At 43.3% G+C, this 23,939-nt stretch overlaps 1 protein-coding gene across 1 annotated transcript in view; it reads right to left on the minus strand.

Moving 5' to 3' along the window:
* NDUFV2 (NADH:ubiquinone oxidoreductase core subunit V2) overlaps positions 1-23,939 on the minus strand; it is a 42,258-nt gene that overhangs the window by 4,337 nt on the left and 13,982 nt on the right. Inside the window, exons 2-6 of the mRNA XM_069731058.1 lie at positions 20,803-20,862; positions 15,906-15,968; positions 15,616-15,732; positions 13,930-14,098; positions 9,233-9,342 (exon numbers count right to left, since the gene is read on the minus strand). Of these exons, the coding sequence (XP_069587159.1) occupies positions 9,233-9,342; positions 13,930-14,098; positions 15,616-15,732; positions 15,906-15,968; positions 20,803-20,862 (519 nt within the window). The remainder of the gene's footprint in view (positions 1-9,232; positions 9,343-13,929; positions 14,099-15,615; positions 15,733-15,905; positions 15,969-20,802; positions 20,863-23,939) is intronic.

Consider the following 23,939-nt stretch of genomic DNA (forward strand, 5'->3'; position numbering starts at 1 on the left):
AGTTTTTTTTTTAACTTTTACAATGGTAACCAGGGTAAATATTGGGTTACTAAGCGCGGCCCTGCACTTAGTAACCCGATGTTTACCCTGGTTACAAGTGAACACATCGCTGGATCGGCGTCACACACGCCGATCCAGCGATGACAGCGGGTGATCAGCGACCAAAAAAAGGTCCTGATCATTCCCCAGCGACCAACGATCTCCCAGGAGGGGCCTGATCGTTGGTCGCTGTCACAAATAAGGAGATCGTTAGCGAGATCGTTGCTACGTCACAAAAAAGCGTGACGTTGCAACGATATCGTTGACGATATCGTTATGTGTGAAGGTACCTTTAGAGTCTGACGGCTGTAGTAACCTGTTCAGAAGTTAGAGGCATTTAGGTGGTTAAAATACACATTTTCATTTTTGTCATGCCACTTTGCATTAATTCCTGAAAAGCACCTGAAGGGTGAATAAACTACCTGACTGCAGTTTTTAAAATATCAGGGGGTGCGGTTTTTAAAATGGTATAACTTTTGGGGGTTTCCCAATATATAGGACCCCTAAAGGCACTTCAAACCTGGAAAAGTCCCTAAAAAAAACACATTTTGTAAATTTGCTTGAAAAAATGAAAAAATTACTGCTACATTTTTAAACCTACTAAAATGCAGCAAAATAAAATAAGATAATACAAATGGTGCTGATATAAAGCCGACATGTGGGAAATTTTATTAATGTTTTTGCTGTGGTATGACTATCTGGATTAAAGGGATAATCATTCAACATTTTAAAATTGCTAATTTTTTAACATTTTTCTCAAATTTCTAATATTTTTTTGTAAATAAACACAAAACATATCAACCTAAATTTACTATTATCATAAAGTATAATGTGTCTCCGGCCTCCCTCATCAGAAGAAAACTTTGAACCATGATTTAAAAAGAACAACTGATCAGGTTCCTACAACAAAGGTATCAATTTAATCAGTGTAATAGCGCCATTATGGCCATACCTTTTACTTTATAGTGATAAATCGTGTCGGCAGGTTCCCTGTAAAGCATTGCTCTAGCGTTTGTTTTTTTAGTAGTGGAGTGGTGCTACTAAACTAAGGTCCCTGCAACTTTTCTTATTCTTACCCGCCGCTGTCTTCACCTTTATTCGGCTTCGCTCCTATCACACAGCGTCATCTTGTGACTGCAACTTCTGACTGGCCAGAAGTCATAAGCTACGTCACAAGCTCTTAATGCAAAGTCTATGAGAGCCAGAACAAGGGTCTCGTAGACTTGTATTGAGTTGTGACCTTGGGCTCACTCCAGCGAGCAGCCGGCAGGTCACAAACTGCCGGAGACCTATGGGAGCAGAGGCGATAGAAGGGGGAGATGGTGGAGGGTAAGTACAGGTGCTTCTCACAAAATTAGAATATCAAAAATTTAATTTATTTCAGTTCTTCAATACAAAAAAAGGAAACTCCTATATTCTATAGAGTCATTACAAACACAGTGATCTATTTCAAGTGTTTATTTCTGTTAATGTTGAAGATTACGGCTTACAGCCAATGAGAACCAAATAGTCATTATCTCAATAAATCAGATTAATTAACAAAAAACACCTGCAAAGGCTTCTTAAGCGTTGAAAAAACAGGATTTTTGGTTGCTTACCGTAAAATCTTTCTCGGAGCCTTCATTGGGGGGACACATTAACCATGGGTGTATGCTGCTGCCACTAGGAGGCTGACACTATGCAAATAAAAAAGTTAGCTCCTCCTCTGCAGTGTACACCCCACCGACAGGAAGTAGGATATTCAGTTAGTGAGGAAGCAGTAGGAGAAGCAACGTGTAAAAGAGAAAGAATAATAATAATAATAATAATCTTTATATAGCGCCAACAATTACGCAGCACTTTACAGATTAACAGTTTCAAACACTCAAGGGGTGTTCAAAGAACTCAACCGTTAACAGTATAACACAAAAAACAGAGCTGTTCAACTTGGGAGGGTGCTGTGTCCCCCAATGAAGGCTCCGAGAAACAGATTTTACGGTAAGCAACCAAAAATCCTGTTTTCTCTATCGCCTCATTGGGGGACATAGGAAACCATGTGACGTCCCAAAGCAGTCCCTGGGGTGGGAACAGCAGTCAACTCCAATCTAGGTCAGAGGAACTCACCACCGTCGCCTGCAAGGTCTTCCTACCTAAGCCGGCATACGCCGAGGCTAGGCATGCAAGTTTCGCAAACATTTGGAGGACTGATCATCGGTCTGTAGAGGTGCAAGGTAGAAGCCCTATATTGGCACCGCCGGGAGGCGCCCACTGCCCGGGTAGAGTGCGCCTTAAACCTGGAAGGAGCAGCTCTGCTCTGACCTGGTAAATCTAAACATTGCTGACCAGATATTGTGGGCATACATTGATTTGGAGGCCAGAGGGCCTCTACGCCGAGCCCGTATACTGAAAAGAGGGCCTTAGCTGGACAGATGCACCTCGCCCTGACCCGGTAGCGTGATAAGAGAACGCTCCAAAGGATGAGTCCGAGCAGGACGAAGGGAAGGGAATCAAGAACGATGGACAGAGCCATGGAGAACCTTGGCAAGGGTAGGGCAGAGCATTGAACCTGTGATCCACAGAATATACAAAACTTCTGCCACAGACTCTGGAAGTGGTTGAGAGCCTGAAAGGAAGGTATGAAACGAAAAAGGACCTGCCCCTCTCAAAAATGCAGGAATGTCTGATGCCTTGAAGAAAAGGAAGTCCTGGAAAAAGGCTTTCATAAAATAAAAGAAAGCACACGCGGTCCCAGGAGAATAACGAGGTTTAGACTTAGGAAGAAGAGGACTTGTCCCTCCGATGACCTCCTTAATAATTGGTTCAAGTTGGAGCCAAACTGACGGAAAACCTCAGAAGGCAAGCTGGTGAGGGACCTCCTAGAGGATAAGTCCTGCCACGCCTTAATCAAAAGGGTCCTACGGATGGGCACCAGATTGCTGGATGTCCAAGCAGCACCTGCAGCGGCATTCGCGAAGGCGGATACCATGTACTTCCTGCAAGAGAAAATTAGTCCGCAAGGGAGACAAAGGCAGGGCACAATGTAGCGGCGGACACTTCAATGGACAACTTCATCATGGACTATTAGTCCGCCGTCGGTATCCTTGAGGGATGCTCTCTCTGGGAGAGGAGGACTATCGGTGGAAAATCTGGAAACCGGAGGGTCCAGAGACGGAGAAGAGGTCAGCTCGCAGTAAGTTCAGAAGAGAGGGAATATAGGAAACCGAGACGCTTCCCTCCTTGGAACAGCTGGACTAAGGATTCCAAGAGAAACCCCAGAAAAGACCATTAAATTGAAATGACAAGAAAGGACTTGAGAGTAGGGTACTGAGGACCTGCTAGAGAGCAAAACGCTGAAGACGTACTGAAGGGGACCCCGGGTGAAACCTTGGATCTCAACCCAGCAATGTAGGCTCTGCTACACCAACAAAACGGCTCAGAAAGGGAGAACCGTTTGAAGAGACCACCTCTTGCCCGTCTAAGTAGATAGAACGGAGACTACCGGAAGATTCCGCAGACTCAGATCCATCAGGAAGCTAAACTTAAGCGCACGGGGATGAACGTGGTTAACAGGGACTATGGACAATGTAGACAAGATGGGCATTGATAGGCACAATCGGATATGAGCAGTCAAAGGAGGAGAGTCCATGGAAAACCTGGAGAATGTCAATTCCATGGGAAGTTGGCCCTAGGAAGGAGTAAATAGGCCTCAGAAAAAAACTTGACTGCCAAAAAGAAGATCCTTACCTATGACGACATGAATGACCCTATCCGATCCAGACCCTCTGGAACGGGGAGAGGGTTCTAGCGTGTGGATCTACTTACCTAGGTATAAGACACCACACAAACGAGAATAACGGTGAAAAGGATACGAATCCTGCTGAAGGAAGGAACGTATTATCACAAAACCCCAAGATCTGATCCAGGCGTGGAGCAGCCTTCTACACTGGACGATGCTTGCCCAGAGCAAGATCCAATTCCTATCCGAGGTGGGAGAACCGGTTCCTGCCACGGTCGGAAATAAAAACCTGGAGCTGCTCGAGGTATAATCCAGTGTCTGTAAGAAAGAAAAGGTAAGTGCTGACACATAAAAGGGAAGCTCTGTATTGAGGTAGTTCAAAGACCCCTAGAATAGTGCAGTTAGCAATCATGAGTCAAGGTATTATATGAGCTCTGACTCCGTAAGAGACAGCCTGAACGTATACTACTGTAAATCATATATGATAGGAGTAACGCACTGGATAGTGCAGATAGACCTAGGACAGCACTGTAAACTGACCTACTGGAAAGGTAGTGGTAGGCCCGATTAACCAGATGGAGAGGAAAGGAATTTTTTTTTTTTTTGAACTTATCTTCTTGAGAGAAAAAAATACCTCCTTATCCGGGATAGATCAGACGTCCGAAAATCCTGTGGGACATCCGTGTCTCCTCCAACCGCTCTGGTGGGCGAGTGGGTGGAAGACTTAAGCAGGACCGACGATCGAATCACCTAAACACGCTTCTGTGTTAGGGGCTGGGGTCCTGCCGAATAGACGTATGAGGATACGTGGTGGCAGTACACGTCGTACTCATAGTCTCTTTGTGGGAGTACAGGTGTGACTGTTCACCCTGTATTCCTCCGGAAACCTGAAAAGAAACGACGCACATTGAGGTAGATAAGGGTCTAATGAAAGACCCGTGTCCACCTCCTACTGACACTAAGCTAAACTGAATATCCTACTTCCTGTCGGTGGGGTGTACACTGCAGAGGAGGAACTATTTGCATAGTGTCAGCCTCCTACTGGCAGCAGCATACACCCATGGTTTCCTGTGTCCCCCAATGAGGCGATAGAGAATGGTCCCTTAGTCTGTTTCAGTAGGCTCCACAATCATGGGGAAGACTGCCGATTTGACAGATGTCCAGAAAGTAGTCAATGACACACTCCACAAGGAAGTCAATTTTGCATTTCATTTGGAAATCAAGGTCCCAGAGTCTGGAGGAAGAGTGGAGAAGCACGCAATCCAAGCTGCTTGTGGTCTAGGGTGAAGTTTCCACAATCGGTGATGGCTTGCGGAGCCATGTCATCTGCTGGTGTAGGTCCACTATGTTTTATCAAGACCAAAGTAATCACAGCCGTCTACAAGGAAATTTTACAGCACTTCATGCTTCCCCTCTGCCGAAAATCTTTTTGGACATGGAAATGTCATTCTCCAGCAGGACTTGGAACCTGTCCACACTGCCAAAAGTACCAATAACTAGTTTAAAAACAACAGTATCACTGTGCTTGATTGGCCAGCAAACTAGCCTGACCTTAACACATAGAGAAAATATGGGAAATTGTCATGAGGAAGATGAGAGACACCAGACAGAACAATGCAGACGAGCTGATTCTGCTATCAAAGCAGCCTGGGCTTCCATAACACCTCAGCAGTGCTACAGGCTGATCGCCTCCATGCCACCCCGCACTGCTACAGTAATTGATGCAAAAGGAGCCCTGACCAAGTATTGAGTGCATTAACTGAACATACATTTCAGTAGGCCAACATTTTGGATTTTAAAATAATTTTTCAAGCTGGTGTTATAAAGTATTCTAATTTACTGAGATAATGACATTTGGGTTTTCATTGGCTGTAAGCCATAATCATCAATATTAACAGAAAGAAATACTTGAAATAGATCACTCTGTTTGTAATTACTCTATATAATGTACGAGTTTCACTTTTTGTATTGAAGAACTGATATAAATTAACTTTTTGATGATATTTTAATTTTGTGAGAAGCACCTGTATAAGACTAAATACAAGGACCTTACATTGGAAGCAACACTCCAGCACTGCAATAAAACACACACACACTGGAGTGGTGCTTTAAACAATTTGAATATTTATAGTTTTCCCAGTAAGAATTATTTTTTATATATTCCTAAAAATGTGAAACTCAATTACAGTGTCAAATAAAGGAGTGTCTAACTCAGCTTCTTGATGTAAGCTAGCTACATCTACCAAAGGGTGTTAATAAGGCATCTTTTAGTAAAGCCTAAAGCACCTGGCACATACTACTGTAAAGTAGTACAGCCATCTTGTAAATCTGAGTAGATGGCACAGCCCCAAAGCTTGCAGTACCATTCTCCAACCACGACAATGTATAGCGCTGGGTCACGTTCAATCAGTTGATCAGCAGTGCTGCATAAAGTTGGATCCCACCAATCTAATATTGATGACCTATCTGATGATAGCCTTTAACCCCTCTACTGCAATGACACTAAATTCAGCATCCTATGGCATTGCTAGCTATCATGCATTAATACCTTAGCTATCATAGATGCGATCTATACCTTTATTTAAATTTCAGGACTCTTCCCCACACAACTGTCACGGTATTTTCATCTCGTGTGCATATATATCCCCTCCGTGTAAACACCATCTGCACCACTAAGACCCTTAAAGTCTCACTGTACTGCAGCAAGATTAGCAGGTGGATTATCCAGCTAGCTACTCAGCAACAATCTCAATATAGATGTATATTAAGCAAACATTTGTAGATAAATTCCGCCCAGTATAACGACACGAGAACAGTATTCAGAAGGTTCCCAATATCAAAACCAGGCACGTAGTGTTGGGAACATTTACCCTGAAATTTCCAGGCTTTGCTTACATTTGACACCAAAGCTGCACACATCATCCAAAATTTTATTTCATGATCAAATTATTGGCCATGTCCATAAAAAGAGTAAGTGTTAAAAGGTGTGTGGTTTTTTTTAGTGTTTTTTTTTTTTAATAAAATTACTTTTAAAAAAAACAAAACGGTGTACTTACCTCCCTGACCAGTAGCACTACTCCGCTCCAAACTCTGTATCCCCCACCTTATGACATAATGAACATGAGCACACTTCAGCCTTCACGATTACATAGAACAGTGTTTCTTCTGCTCGGATGCAATTATGAAGGTTGCAGCTGATCGGCAGATGCTGATCGGCAGATGCTGATCGGCAGATGCTGATCGGCAGATGCTGATCGGCAGATGCTGATCGGCAGATGCTGATAGGCAGATGCTGATCGGCAGATGCTGATCGGCAGATGCTGATAGGCAGATGCTGATAGGCAGATGCTGATCGGCTGATGCTGATCGGCTGATGCTGATCGGCAGATGCTGATCGGCAGATGCTGATCGGCAGATGCTGATCGGCAGATGCTGATCGGCAGATGCTGATCGGCTGATGCTGATCGGCTGATGCTGATCGGCTGATGCTGATCGGCTGCAGCAGTCACGTGATTTTTTTTTTTTTATACACAAGACTGGCGGGGGACACAGGGCTCAAAGCAAAAGTAGCACTGCGAGGCCTAGAGGCAAGAATACATTTTATTTTACTTTGTGCAGCACTCTGAGGGAATTAACCCCTTACCGACATCCGCTGCACATGTACGTTGCAAGTCGGTAGCAAGTGTATGGAGTGGAGCCCATACCCCATATCCCACAGGTAATAGCTGTGACACAGCCAGAACCTGGCTCTAACAGCTGGGGGTAGAGCGGACCTGTGCCCGCGACTTAACATGCTTAACAGCGTGCTGACATATGGGCACGTCATTCTACGTGTCCATCGGTGCTCCAATGACTTGACAGTGGGGCATCGATGGGTTGCTATGACAGCCAGGGGTCTGCTGATGACCCCCATGCCTGTGGTCAGGCTTCAAAAGGAGATTGTGATCTTTACCATATACAGAAATACAGTTGTACTGCTGTACATAATACAAGCAACCAGACAGCAGCAGGCTCAAGTCCCCTGAGGGAACTAATACATACAGTGTACATTATAAAAAAAAAAAAACATACTTTTTTCCCCCATTTGGCAGTACACTGTATGGTAAAATGAATGGCGTCATATGGTGTCATTTAAAAAAAGAAAAAAAAAAACTTATCTGCAAAAACAAGCACTCATGACTAGTGATGAGCGAGTGTGCTCGTTACTCGAGTTTTCCGAGCATGCTCGGGTGTTCTCCTAGTATCTTGGACGTGCCTGAAGATTATGTTCGAGCCCCTCGCAGCTGCAAGATTTGTGGCTGCTAGACAACCTGAACACATGCAGGGATGGCTGGTTGTTAGGAGTCCCCACATGTGTTCAGGCTGTCTAGCAGGCGCAAATCATGCAGCTGCGGGTGGGGACACAAACAATCTACGAGCACGCCCAAGATAATCGGAGAACACCCGAGCATGCTCGGAAAACTCGAGTAACGCGCACACTCGCTCATCACTACTCATGACAGAAAAAAAAAAAAATCCGGCTCTTGGAAGGGTTTAAAAAATGAAAATGCAAAAATGGAAATTGACCATGCTTTGAAGGGGTTAAAGGGAATCTGCTACCAGGTTTTTGCCATGTGATGTGAGAGGAGCACAATGAAGGACAGGGACCCCAATTCCAGTGAAGTGTCACTTACTTGGCTGCATGCTGTCATTTTGATACAATCACTGTTTTCTTAGCTGCAGATCTACCAGTTCTCTAAATGCTGAGCTCTGTATATGCTCGCCCACACAACTGATTGTATACAGAAAGCTGCCACTGTGCATAGGCAGAAAGTTGCCAGACGAGTGATGGAGGCAGGGTTATACAGAGCAGGAGGACTAGGAGGCACAGGACACCTAGTGATAATGTAGTAATCATTTGGTGATAATCTCCTTCTGATAGAGCACGGATTTTTATTGAAACTGCAGCAATCAGATCAGTAACTGACACTGCTGGAATCAGGGTCTCTGTCCCTACACGGTGCTTCTCTCAGACTACATAACTAAGCCCTGCTGACAAATTCCCTTTACTATGCAGTTGTACAACACATTGTGGCAAATTTATCAAAACTGTAAAAGAAAAACTGCATAGCAATCAGAAAACGGCTTTTATTTTATTAAACAGTCTAATAAACGTTGTGCTGTGATTGGTTTCTATGGGCAACAAACAGTTTTTCCTTTTAGACAATTGTGATAAGTTAGGCCCATTCTCTGTATTTTTGGGTGGTAACGGAGTATAGTATTCTGTGACTTTTTGAAGAACCTGTTTTGTGCATAACAAAGAACTTATCATAAATGCATTGACTTTTGCACACACAAAAAAAAAAATACTACCTAGAGCAATACCATCCCTCCAATGTAGTCAAGGAGTGGGATCTTGGATGTCCTTCAACACTCATGGAGTAATTGTGATACATCGTAACATACGCTACATTGGTTTTGTACTAGTGATATACTCACATAGTAATTGTCGTTAATTTGCACCATTGGTGCATTTACACAGGCACCAAGACACTCCACTTCTGTCAGTGTGAACATCTTATCAGGTGTGGTCTCCCCAGCGTGAATTCCTGGGGACAGATAACAGTCAGCATGGATGACAGCTGCTACAGTTATAATGCTGCAACATGGCAGGAACAGGGCGGCCACCAACAAGACTACTCTTGTGTCACACAATATTTAAAGGGAACCTGTCAGCAGGATTGTGCACGGTAACCTACAGACAGTGTCAGGCCGGCGCCGTCATACTGATTACATTAATACCTTGGTTGATGAAATCCATCTTGTGGTTGTTGTTTAATCTTTATTTTCAGTTTTGAGTAAGGGTAAGTTCACACAGGGCGTTTTTGCTGTGGTTTTTTTCTGCAGCAAAACCTGATCATCTTGGCAGGAAAGAAGCTGTGCCAAAAACGCAGGTTTAGGTGCGTTTTTTTCCCTTTGTGCATGCCAATAAAGTTGAATGCACACAGAGGAAAAAAAACAACTTCCTGTAGAAAAAATGAATAGATAGATAGATTGCTAGAATAGATAGATTGCTAGAATATAGAATAGATACATTACCTGCGGTATCCTCTTCTCCGGCATTTTCCCACGGTGCAGAGGTAACTTCAGGTCAGGCTGTGAGGCAGCGCAGGCTCGGTGACGTCACCGCTGGTTACTGAGCCTGCTCCTGCTCTGGCCCATTCATTCCCCAGTAGCTTACAGCCGGGAGCGGTCACATTACCATTGCTCCAGGTTGTAAGCTTTATCTCCCCCAGATACTGCGCGGGACACTCATTATATCGGACCACGACAGATCAGGGAGTATACTCTTGGTTTATTATTTTATTGTTAATTCAGAAGATCGATGGCTTCGCTTGGAATGGCAGAATAAAAAAAAAGGCAAACTGTGTGGTGTTTTATTTCATTAAAAGACTTTTCTGCATGTGTGTGTTTATTTAACCCTTTAATTACTATAGGATTAGTAATGGATAGGTGTCTTATTGATGCCTCTCCATTACTAAAAGCCAGCTTAATGTCACCTTACAATAGCAAGGTGACATTTACCCCTCATTACCCTGCTTGCCACCACTATAGGGCATTTGGGAAAAGTCGGGCACAGTGCCAGATTTGGATGCACCTTTTTTGGGCGGCTGCGGGCTGCTATTTTTAGGCAGGGGGGCCCCTTACCAGCATGGCCCCTTACCAGCATGAGAATGCCAGCCCCCAGCTGTGACCTTTAGCAAGGCTGGTTATCAAAAATAGGGGGGAACCCACACAGTTTTGTTTTTTTTTTAATTATTTATTTATAGCGCAGGAGCGGCAGATGAAAACTCCCATCCGCCGCTCCTATCGTCACTGTAATTAGCGTCTGTAGGTGTCATATGATGGGAGCAGTAGTCCCATCAGCTGACACTAGTGACCGGAGGTGAGTTTATACCTCCAATCACAGCTGAGTGCTCCCAGCTGTCTTTTGACAGCGTGGGAAGCGCGGCTCTCTGACCGGGGATAATTTCAGAAGCAGTGTTTGCCACGCTGTCATGCATATAACAGCGTGTCAAACACTGTAATGTTAGAGCCCCCATTCAAGTGAATGGGGATCGGGTCCGCTCTGCTGGATGACAGGCTGCATGGACGCATCATGCAGCCTGACATCTAGATGTAGCAGAGCCGAGTGTGAAGTCACATCCGGCTGTCCGTGACTTTTCTGGAACAAATACGCTGCAAGAAAAGTCAGCCTGCATATCTGCAGCATTTTTTCACCATCCATTCAAGTGAATGGGTGGAAAACATTGGAAAAACGCTGAAAGAAATGACATGCCCCATATCGAAAAAACGCAGCAAAGAACAAAATACTGATCAAACAAAAACCAAAGTGTGGGCATGAGATTTCTGAAATCTCAGAGGCTTTGCTGGTACTGTAAAAAGCAGCTGAAAATTAGCATAAAAAAAAAAAGCAGCAAAAACGCCCTGTGTGAACTTACCCTAATGATATGCTTGTACTGCGGGGCGGGACTTTATGTGGTGCTCTGATTAGGTATTCATATTGAAGACTGTTGACAGGTCACTGACCTGCCCCCCATTTTACATACTGAATATTATATATTAAAAAAAAAAATCACCTTCAGCAGGTGGGTGCCAGCGGCACCATCTTGCTAGAGAAAAAAAACAAAATGTGTCTCCACCAAGATGGGGCAGCCTATCGGAAGCTCAGGTCATTCAATGTGTGCAGTGAAATGCTGGAAATGTTCTACCAGTCCGTTGTGGCAAGCGCCATCTTTTTTGCTATCATTTGCTGGGGCAGTAGTGTGCGAGTAGCTGATGCTAATAACTTATCAAGAAGGCAAGCGCGGCTGTTGGCCTCCATCTAGACTCTTGAGGAGGTAGTGGAGGATAGGATTCAGAAGTGTAGGGCTAGAATGATCAATTATACACACCCACTATACGATCTGTTCTTGAAGCAGAAGAGCACATTCAGCAGCCGTCTAATCCTACTAAGGTGGAAGAAGGAGAAATTCAGGAAATCATTTGTACCTACTGCTATGGGGATCTAATATATAATTGCCTAGAATACTACTTCCTGCAATTTGTGCCAACTTCCTGTCCGGAGCTAATGTCCGGAGCTAATGTCCGGAGCTAATGTCCGGAGATAAGTGACGTCAACAGTGTCCAGTGTCTGATTGGTTGCCGCCTGCTGCCAGCGACCAATCAGAAACGTGCCGTACTGTGACACACTCCGCCCGCCATTTTGGTGTGATTTTTGAATTTTTACCTCACAGCAAGTTTCTACTGCGTGGAGGCGGGCCCAGTGACGTTGCTCTTCAAGCTCCTGCCGAATTTCGTCAAAAAAATGATAATACCATTTACCAAAACTATATATATTTAGTTGTGAAGTGGTTCAGTGACATTTTCACACCAATTTTGAACTTTTGTTTGGTGTTTTCTCCATATACTGCCTATTATTTTTGTTCTTTCTTACTATTATTTATTAATTGTATTATTCTTACATTTGAATAAAGTATATATGGATTCTAGACTCCCGATTCTTTAGAATCGGGCTGCCATCTAGTGTATAATAATTTCCTAAGGGTGGTAGACAGCAATGTCTGATTGCAGGTGTACTAATGTCAATTAACAGTGACTTATATACCTGAACTGCCCACATTTACTTGTTATGTAATGTTGGTATACTTGTGCAAGGTTTGTGTCCTAATATTTTATGTACTGCTGTTTGTATTGCTGCTGTAATCCTGTAATTTCCCCCGGGATCAATAAGGTGTATCGTATCGTATCAACCACAAGACGGCTTTCATCAACCAAGGTATCATTGTAATCAGTATAACGGCGCCGACCTGACACTGTGTGTAGGTTACTGAGCACAATCCTGAAGACAGGTTCCCTTTAATCATATATTCCATACATATTTAGTGATCAAGAGACGTTTTAACATTCTATAAAGCATAAGAATTCTTCATTTATTGTATCATTTGTTTGACTAGATAGGAATATTTTGGTTTTATTTTCCTCACCTGTATAGCGACAATAATTCCACAATGCTTTATACATATTCATCACAGACCCCATTGGGACTTACAACCTGAATGTCCTATCAATAAGTCTTTGGAGTGTAGTAGGAAACCCGCATAAAACATGAGAACATACAAACTTCTTGCAGATGTTGTCTTTGGTGGGATCTGAACCCAGGACCCCAGCGCTGCAAGGCTTGGGTTTGCCACAACTAGGTAAATCAAGACAAACCCTTTCACAGTTTGAATAAAGAAGTTACAGTACATGGTTGTATTACTGTATATACGTTTTATAGAAAATCTCGTCAGCTGCAGCAGGAGTGTAGTTGTGTGATGTAGCCATCTTCCTATCAGGGATTACCTGCACAGCAGAAGTACCATCATCATGACATAATAGTTCACAAGGAGCTTCACCTGCTCATTCTAACACATGTTTCATACTTAAAAGGAAAGAGTGGACAACTTCTTCACCAGACAGGATTGTGTGGCACTTCCATATACAAGTCGTGCAGGTTATCCTTTGGTATGTTAGTCCAGCCTTCATTATAGACTGCACAGTGCTCCTATTCGCACAATGGCCACTAGTGGAGAGGCCCGTCACCAGAGAAGTCCTTTAGCAGAATTTGGTCTGCATTATACATCAGTATGTGTAAGCCTAAATCAGGAGTGAGAAATACAGAAGTGGTGACATGTTTCTATTATACTGGTCTTCGGATTGTTCCTCTCCTGGTTCTGATGACTGACAGTTCGTAACAGAGGCATGGTCATGCTGCTGGTCTGAACAGTGCGCTCTCCAATGCCGCAGCAGAGGAGCACAAGGGTCCTCAATCTGGAAAACAAGTGTTTTGGCCTAGAGAGTAGTGCTTTGGGACTGTATAGCAATCAGCTGACAAGCACATGTTGCTTGCCCAAGAAAGCCAGCCACTTTCAGACTGCAGAGGTGGCTGGTAACCTAGGCAACAAGCAGTAAACTTTATAATTACAAATCCCTCCGTTCTTGACAGCAGAGAGCATTTTTAATATTGGACAAAGTTGCTTTTCATAAGGAAGTTCAACCACTTAATAAGTTGCGACAACCCTTTTAAGTTTTGATATATAAAAGGTATGCGGCAAATATAGTGTTTTCGAAATGGCAAAAGAAAATGTGCATACCAAGTTTCTTTTGGATAGCCGCCAGTATGGAATCCGAATCTCTAAGCATACAGGGTGTAGTCGTACAAATCTGAATGTGGTATTTTCCTACAGGCTTCCTGTTGTACATGGTATAGAAGGTTGCCACTTCATAGACTCTCATAGCCGGCATGTCCAGAACTTCCGCTACCTGAAAGTACAGAGTTCATTGTCAAAACAAATCTCTCCATTGTTGCAATGTCCACAAAGTAAAAAGTTGTCATTTTGCATTTTTAATACAAAATTATATTATTTGTGCCTACATCTGCCCATAATGTCCAACTGAGCAGCTGGATCAATAGATCACACTGGTTTTCAGGACATTACCGACAACCTTGTGAGGCCGAGCAGGTTTTCCAGCCCACATCTTTGTATCTTTTTGTTCTTATGCACTGATAAAAAAAAATTTAAAAAAAATTACAAATTAATTTTTAAAAAGTTTGCCAGTTTCCATGGCCGGTAACATTTTAATTTTTTGAATCGCTGGGGTTGTGCAAAGGCTTATATTTTGTGTGTGGTGAACTGACATTTATTGATACCATTGTTGGGATGCATATGACAATCTGCTTCTTATTTCTGTTTTCGCAGAGTCACGGCAGCCCAAAAAAAACTTCGACTTTTTTATCATTATGGCATTTACGGATCTAAATTTATATCGTGATAGAGCTGACCTTTACAGACACAGCAGTACATATTTTTCTATTATTTCTTTATTTTTAAATGGGGTAATGGGGAAGATGAATTGAATCTTTAAAACCTGTTGCAAACAAGCTTGTCGGCAGAAGGGGGCTGGCTGGCAGAAGCAGCCACAGGGACTCGAACATATTTTTTGAGCACGCCGAAGACACTCAGAACTGCATGCTCGGATAATACCTTATCCGAGCACATTTGCTGGTCACTAATGGCATCCCATCGCCTCCCAGTGATCTTGGGAAAGCTGATGAGTGTGAGGAACGGCATGAGGCATTATGCTGTAAATGATATTTAAGGTAACAGCAGCGAGTGGCGCCCAGCTCCACCTGCTACTGATAGAGGAAACTATTGGTTGGGTATCACAGCCGTTATATGCAGGCAATAACATAAGTTCAGATTCTGAGCTTGCATCAAAACCCGGGACCCAACACATTACAGTACGTCACAAAAGGGAAAGAAAAGGTTAAAACATTTCTTTTAAGTAAGCTCTTTTGGAATTCCCACATTTTTAAATGTCCAAATTTTTTAAATACACAAATTATTTGATTCTTACGGTAAACATTGGGGGGGGGTGACGAGACACCAAAACACCTCCCCAAAATAAAAATAAAAATTGAGCAAAAGACGTATATAACCCAAAGTGATGGTAAAAACTGCAGCTCTGGTGAAAGGCTAAAAACTTGAAAAATGAAGAAAAATTAACAATGCTTCTACTTTATTTCACTCCCAGAGAGTTTTTCTCCTTATCAATACCAAATGGTTCCGTACGTCAGTTCTACCAAGTTAGGCAACATCTCCCAGAATTTGCAGAAAAGTCCTGGGTTGTTTTCAGTACATTTGGCTTTGTCCGCGTCCTCTAATTGGTTAAATGTTCCCATATGTACTTCACCTCAGTACAAAAAACTAATAAAATAACATCTTTTCCACAGAGAAGCATTACTGTCTCCTTGAGCATAAATCTGTGGCTAATCATACCTTGTTCATAGCAGAGATAGGCAACCATCCGTGCTGTCTCTGTGCCAAATCAAGCACTGGGATTACAGCTGCCGCTTTGTGCCCTTCTGGGTAGTTGCCAATTATAGCTTCTATTCTCTGAAAAAGAAATAAGTAACAAAATGGTAAAATATAAATCTCTCCCGTGTCACAGAAGCCTGAATGAAAAGCAAAGCAATTTAGATGCAGGCTGTGGAGCCGCTAATGGGGTTATATAAAAGGCAACGTCTGAGTGCTGTAATGTTACATAACCCAAAGTGCACACGTCGTACCTTGTAATTTTCTGCACTGAAGTCGAAGGGAGTATCCGGGTTGTTCTCAGGGGTATCTCTGTGCTGCAAGGAACAAACGAGAAGAACATCTAAGGACCAGGAGAGAATGTATATGTCTGATACACAAGGCCTCGCATGAAAGCCGCTACGTGTTTCCCTCTGTTTACAGGCTGCCACATCTTTCTAATTAAAGCAATAAAGGTACCGTCACACTTAGCGACGCTGCAGCGATACCGACGACGATCCGGATCGCTGCAGCGTCGCTGTTTGGTCGCTGGAGAGCTGTCACACAGACCGCTCTCCAGCGACCAACGATGCCGGTAACCAGGGTAAACATCGGGTAACTAAGCGCAGGGCCGCGCTTAGTAACCCGATGTTTACCCTGGTTACCATCCTAAAAGTAAAAAAAACAAACACTACATACTTACCTACAGCCGTCTGTCCTCCAGCGCTGTGCTCTGCACTCCTCCTGTACTGTCTGTGTGAGCACAGCGGCCGGAAAGCAGAGCGGTGACGTCACCGCTCTGCTTTCCGGCTGACCGACGCTCACAGCCAGTACAGGAGGAGTGCAGAGCACAGCGCTGGAGGACAGACGGCTGTAGGTAAGTATGTACTGTTTGTTTTTTTACTTTTAGGATGGTAACCAGGGTAAACATCGGGTTACTAAGCGCGGCCCTGCGCTTAGTTACCCGATGTTTACCCTGGTTACCAGTGAAGACATCGCTGAATCGGTGTCACACACGCCGATTCAGCGATGTCTGCGGGGAGTCCAGCGACCAAATAAAGTTCTGGACTTTCTTCCCCGACCAGCGACAGCACAGCAGGGGCCTGATCGCTGCTGCCTGTCACACTGGACGATATCGCTAGTGAGGACGCTGCAACGTCACGGATCGCTAGCGATATCGTCTAGTGTGACGGTACCTTTATCTGCGGAGCTAATTAAAGGCTTACTAGACCAGATTTTAGAAACTGATTACAAGCAAATAATGTGAGTCTTCCAGCCTAAAGTTTAGGCCCAGCAAAGTGGACCCCCTCCAACCACTTCACTAATGATCAGGCAGAGCGCTCAGAACACTCGGACTGACCATCAGGGCTGTGTTTGGTACTCGGGGGTGGCACAGCGCTGTCCCAAATTCAAGGTAGAGCTAAGGAAATGGATGACTGAGGAGAGACGTGTCCAGAAGTAGACAGGAAGGACATCAGCATAGACTGCCGCTTCCCCAGAGGTTCATGTGTTTTTTTGGCTCCATGTTCAGCATATTCACCAAGAAATGATGCCAAGGTCTACGTCCAATACATCATCATTGGTCAGAGGTATGACAAGAGTGTCATGTTTAACAACATTGATTAAAAGGAATCTATTAACAGGTTTTTACGATGTAATCTGAGCAGCCGAGACACAGATTTAATCAATGTGTCATTTATTAGGCAGTGTGTTGTAGTTTCCATACAGTGAAGGTTTAATCACAAAGAGATTGTCACTGCCTGGACCATAGTGCATGGGAGCCCTGGTCCGACCACACCCCCTCCTCTGATAAGCGGCTCACTGTCCGTAGACAATGTATATAGAGAGCCTGGTATGGGCAGCATTCTCTTTCTCAGCTCTGTTAAAGTCTCAGAAATATTTGATATTAGAATATCTAGAGTGGCTGCACAGACATTTATAAAAAGCAAAAAAAAATAAATAAAACAATCAAACAGTGTACACTGTATCTCCATAGTCTATAGTCTCCATAGTCCATAAATCTGAACTCATCATCTTTCCTCCATTTCACACATCTTCCTTACCTGACCTATCTATCGCAGTCAATGACATCATGCTTTCCCCTGTACCCGAAGTTCGCTGCCTCGGAGTAACCTTCGACTCTGCCCTGTCCTTCACACCGCACATCTAAGCTCTTTCCACCTCCTGTCGCCTCCAGCTCAAAAATATCTCCAGGATCCGTCCTTTCCTCAAGCCCCAATCTACTAAAATGCTTGTGCATGCCCTCATCATCTCCCGCCTTGACTACTGCAACATCCTTTTCTGTGGCCTCCCTGCTAACACTCTTGCACCTCTCCAGTCCATCCTTAACTCTGCTGCCCAACTAATCCATCTCTCTCATCGCTACTCCTCCGCTTCCCCCCTCTGCAAATCTCTTCACTGGCTCCCATTCCCTCAGCGTATCCAGTTCAAATTACTAATACTGACCTACAAAGCCATCCATAACCTGTCTCCTCCATATATCTCTGAACTAATCTCCCGATATCTTCCCTCACGCAATCTCCGGTCCTCCCAAGACCTCCTTCTCTCCTCCACACTTATTCGCTCCTCATCCAATCGCCTCCAAGACTTCTGCTGAATATCCCCCATCCTCAGGAACTCTCTGCCCCAACACGTCCGACTATCAACCACAGTCGAGTTTTCAGGTTCCGTCTGAAGGATCCATCTCTTCAGGAAAGCCTACAGCCTGCACTGACACCGCTGCCACCTCATCACTATCAAAGCTACCACCTCACCAACACCGGAGCTCCTGCAACCCCCAACCTACTGTCTCCTTCCCCATAATCCTGTAGAATGTAAGCCTGCAAGGGCAGGGTCCTCGCCCCTCTGTATCAGTCCGTCATTGTTAGTTTGTTTACTGTAAGTGATATCTGTAACTTGTATGTAACCCCTTCTCATGTACAGCACCATGGAATCAATGGTGCTATATAAATAAATAATAATAATAAGTCATTGATATTGGTCTCCCATACAACAAGGCACCACCTATTAATCAGTGTGGTACCTGAGCCTTATGTCCCCCCCAACACACACACTCCCCTTCACTAAACAGCAAATATATTAGGATATTTTGTCAAAAAAAAATTTTTTTGGTATGTTAGCATCTAAAACTGGCCATGTGCATTAGATTAAAGTCAAGCTAAGTCCCGCTAATTTTGTGATGATTGGCCAGCTATTGAAATGTGCAAGATTATGTGCAGATGGCAATTTTTTTTTATGTGCTAAACACAGCATTTTTCTGGACCAGCAGAGTGAATGGCATTTCTGAAATCTCATACCCATGCTGTTTATGTTAGGATGTCTGCTGCAAATACTTAAAAAGGTTCGCCACTACTTTACCATTGATGACAATCTTCAGGATAGGTCATCAATGTCCGATACGTGGGGGGTTTGACATCCTGCAGCCCCGCCGATCAGCCGTTCATGGTGGCGGCAGCAGCAGGAAATAGTATACTCAGTTATGGAGCTGCTCCATCTACTGATAGTGGTCACGGCGGGTACTGCACCTCCACCCCTATCAAGTTGAATAGAAGACGGATGTGCCGTACCCAGCCGCCAGCACTTAGCACAGCTATCCCTGCTGACAGCGGCATTTAACATGCATTTCTGGCAATCGCACCAGAAATCCGCCCATTGGTGACCCCCGGCACGTGATCAAGAGGTAAACGATGGGTTTGCATGACAAATAGAAGTCTCCTGGAGACCACTGTGGTTGTCACTGTCGGATTGCTATGAGCGACACGAGGTGGTCGGTGCTCATAGCAAGTGAGGTATTTTGCTACATGCAGGCGATCTAATCATCGCCTGCATGTAGCAGAGCCGATCAGGTTATGGCAGCTTCTAGTCTCCCATGGATACAATTGAAGCATGCCAAAAGTGAAAAAAATGTTTTAAAAAAAAAAGATAAAGTTCAAATCACCCCCCTTTCGCCCCATTCAAAATAAAACAATTAAAAAAAAACAAAAAAAAACATACAAATATTTGGTATTGCCATGTTCAGAATCGTCCGATCTATCAAAAAAAAAAAAGGTTTAACTGGATCACTAAACGGCGTAGCAAGAAAAAAAAAGTCTAAGGCCAGAAATACATTTTTTGGGCACCGAGACATTGCATTAAAATGCAATAACGGGTGATCAAAAGATCGTATCTGCACCAAAATGGCATCATTAAAAATGTGAGCTCAGCATGCAAAGAATAAGCCCTCACCCAACCCCAGATCACGAAAAATGGAGACACTACGTTTATCGGAATATACCGCAAATTTTTTTTTAACAAGGTTTGGATTTTTTTTTCACCACTTACTGTAGATAAAAAAAGAACCTAAACATGTTTAGTGTCTGTGAACTCATAGTGACCTGGAGAATAATAATGGAAGGTCAGTTTTAGCATTTAGTTAACCTAGTAAAAAAGCAAAACAAAAAACAATTGTGGGATTGCACTTTTTTTCACGTTTTCCAGGACACGATATGTTAAAACCAATGGTATTGTTCAAAAGTACAAGTCGTCCCGCAAACAACAAGCCCTCACATGGCCATATTGATGGAAAAATGAAAAGTTATGGCTCTGGAAGAAGAGGAGAAAAAAAACGAAAACACAAAACCAAAAATACTTCTGGTCATAAAGGGGTAAAAAAGGCCATCATGACCGGCTTATGTGTGAAATTTTATTTTACTTATCGAATCTGTGTCCATCATCTAGATTCTATAGGTTAATTAAAGGTGTTGTCCAGTCTAAGATAAAAACTCTGCAATCACTCTATGTGGCTTCAGACTTTTGAATTCCCGCAGAGCACGCACTGTACGCTGTGAGGATTCCCCGGTTTCTGAGCTGGGAACAGCAGTGATGCATGTGCTATACATACTCCCAGGCAGAAGACGTGTTGTGGGCATGGCCTCTCTCCATACAAGTGTACGAAGCAAAGCTGCGCCCACTAGACGGCTTCTGCCCGGGAGTATGTACGGTATATAGCGTACATCACCACCGCTTCCAGCTCAGAAACCGGCGGATCCCTGCAGAGCACAGTGCCTGCTCTAGGGGGAGTCAAAAGTCTACAGTCACACAGAGTGACTGCAGACTTTTTATTTTAGACCGGACAATCCCTTTAAGAAAAAAAGAAGAAAAGTGTTTACTTACTATAAATGAGGCTCCTCCAGCTCCACTGCATCTTGCAGTATTATGTAAGTACCGTCGTACCTGTATCATACAGAAAGCACAGAATACAGAAGCATTAGACTGCAGTCACACCACACAGGACTGTAATAAAAAGTACAGCACAAACCATCTAATGCTCGTCAATTGCAAACAGTGCTGTTTTTGCAATATGGGGAACATTTTTTCTGAAAACACTGGTCCAACTATGACTATTGTTGCAGTACGTCCTGTGAAGCCCACACATCCACGGGTGTGCCAATGATGACAGCATCTGATGGAGCTCCATGACCCCCGTCATAGCAGCTCAGCTGGAGATTCATCATGTGCTGAGGTCATGCTATAACAGGACAAGCCCTGGATGGACACTGTGTGCTGCAAAAACTGACATTTGAGAACCTCTGTCATACACAAAATATGTCCTCGGAATCATTTTATTTCATTTGTTTCAGAATATGACTACAAATATTATTTAGTGTGCCATAAAAAAAATGTCAATATACAGGTGCTTCTCACAAAATTAACATATCATCAAAAACTTATTCAGTTCTTCAATACAAAATGTGAAACTAATATATTATATAGAATCATTACAAACAGAGTGAAAACCCAAAAGTCATTATCTCAGTAAATTAGCATAATAAACAAATAACACCTGCAAAGGCTTCCTAAGCATTCACAAAGGTCCCTTAGTTTGTTTCAGTAGGCTCCACAATCATGGGGAAGACTGCTGACTTGACAGATGTCCAAAAGAAAAAAAAAACACAAAATTGAGCTTAAATTGAGTTGGTACACATGCAGAGGTTAAACGCATGTTCACATTGGCCACAAAAAATTGAAACCTACAAGAGAAAAAAAAAGTAAACGAAACCCTGATGTAACTAAGTAAAAAAGCAAAAGTGCATTTAAATAACATAGTTTTTAGTAATACTGTTTTTTGATCAAAAAAATAGCACAAAAGCCATCCCACCTCGTCACGGTAACTCTGATCGGGACAGTCCTACACTGTCTAATATTAAAACACATACAGAGAAAAAAAAAACATTTTTTGATGCATTCTGTGCAAGCCGGGGTGTGGCCTCCCTGTTTCTGAGCTAGAGACTATATAAGGCTTCCCCAGTCTGGTGTTTCACTGGGTGGGCCCAGTCCTTTCGTCTGCCCTTCTTCACACTGAGGTCAACATTGACACATGGTAAGGTTTTAATATTAAACAGTGTAGGACTGTCCCGATCAGAGTTACCGTGACGAGGTGGGATGGCTTTTGTGCTATTTTTTTTTATCAAAAAACAGTATTACTAAAAACTCTGTGTTATTTAAATGCACTTTTGCTTTTTTACTTAGTTACATCAGGGTTTCGTTTACTTTTTTCTCTTGTAGGTTTAGATGTCCAGAAGGTAGTCATTGACACACTCCACAAGGAGAGTAAGCCACAAAAGGTCATTGCTAAAGAAGCTGGCTGTTCACAGAGTGCTGTATCCAGGCATATTAATGGAAAGTTGAGTGGAAGGAAAAGGTGTGGTAGAAAAAGGTGCACAAGCAACCGGGATACCCGCGGCCTTGAAAGGATTGGTAAGAAAAGGCCATTCAAAAACTTGGGGAGATTCACAAGGAGTGGACTAGTCATGAGTCAGTATACTCGTTGCTCGGGTTTTCCGGAGCACGCTCAGGTAATCTCAGAGTATTTGTCAGTGCTTGGAGATTTAGTTTTCGCTGCCTCATTAGCATGATTTATAGCTGATAGCTTGAATACATGTGAGGATTCCCTAGCAACCAGGCAACCCCCACATCTACTCAGGCTGGCTAGCAGCCGTAAATCACGCAGGTGCCTCAACAAAAACTAAATCTCCGAGCACTAACAAATACTCGGAGAAAAACTCGAGTGTGCTCGGGAAAACTCAAGCAACGAGTACACTCAATCATTACTGGAGTGGACTGCTGCTGGAGTAATTGATTCAAGAGCCACCAAACACAGACGTATCCAGGACATGGGCTACAAGTGTCGCATTCCTTGTGTCAAGCCACTCATGACCAATAAACAACGCAATGCTAGAAGCATCTTCCCTGGGCTAAGGAGAAAAAGAACTGGACTGTTGCTCAGTGGTCCAAGGTGTTTTCAGATGAAAGTAAATTTTGCATTTCATTTGGAAATCAAGGACCCAGAGTCTGGAGCAAGAGTGGACAGACAGACAATCCAAGTTGCTTGAGGTAGAGTGTGAAGTTTCCACAATCAGTGATGGTTTCGGGAGCCATATCATTTTAGAGCACTTCATGCTTCCCTCTGCCGACAAGCTTTTTGGAGATGAAGATTTAATTATACAGGAGGACTTTGCACCTGTCCACACCGCCGTATGAATACCTGGTTTAAAACAACAGTATCACTGTGCTTGATTGGCCCGCAAACTCACCTGACCTTAACCCCATTGAGAATCTATGGGGTATTGTCAAGAGGAAGATGAGAGACACCAGACCCAACAATGGAGACGAGCTGATTCTGCTATCAAAGCAACCTGGGCTTCCATAACACCTCAGCAGTGCCACAGGCTGATCGCCTCCATGCCACGCCGCATTGATGCAGTAATTGATGCAAAAATAGCCCCGACCAAGTATTGAGTGCATTTACTGAACATACATTTCAGTAGGCCAACATTTCAGATTATAAAATATTTTTTCAAGCTGGTGTTATAAAGTATTCTAATTTACTGAGATAATGACTTTTGGGTTTTCATTGGCTGTAAGCCATAATCATCAACATTAACAGGAATAAAACATTTGAAATAGATCACTCTGTTTGTAATAACTCTATATAATATATGAGATTCACTTTTTGTATTGAAGAACTGAAATAAATTAACTTTTTGATGATATTCTAATTTTGTGAGAAGCACCTGTAGACTTAAAAAATGTGCAAATAGAATAATGAACACACACAGAACAAAACAAAATACAGGTGCAAAGCAATAATGAATCGGGGCCATTGGCTCTCAATCGATGACCTGACTGGTCCTGCTCACCTACTTGCACAGACAACCCATTGGTTCAATAGGGCATTGTGCGATGCTTCAATTCCACTGTGGTTCATCACTTACAGCCAGATACCATAGTCTGATCTGCTTATTGTTAAG

Source organism: Ranitomeya imitator, chromosome 6, assembly GCF_032444005.1.
Source record: "Ranitomeya imitator isolate aRanImi1 chromosome 6, aRanImi1.pri, whole genome shotgun sequence".
NCBI classification, from domain to species: Eukaryota; Metazoa; Chordata; class Amphibia; order Anura; family Dendrobatidae; genus Ranitomeya; species Ranitomeya imitator.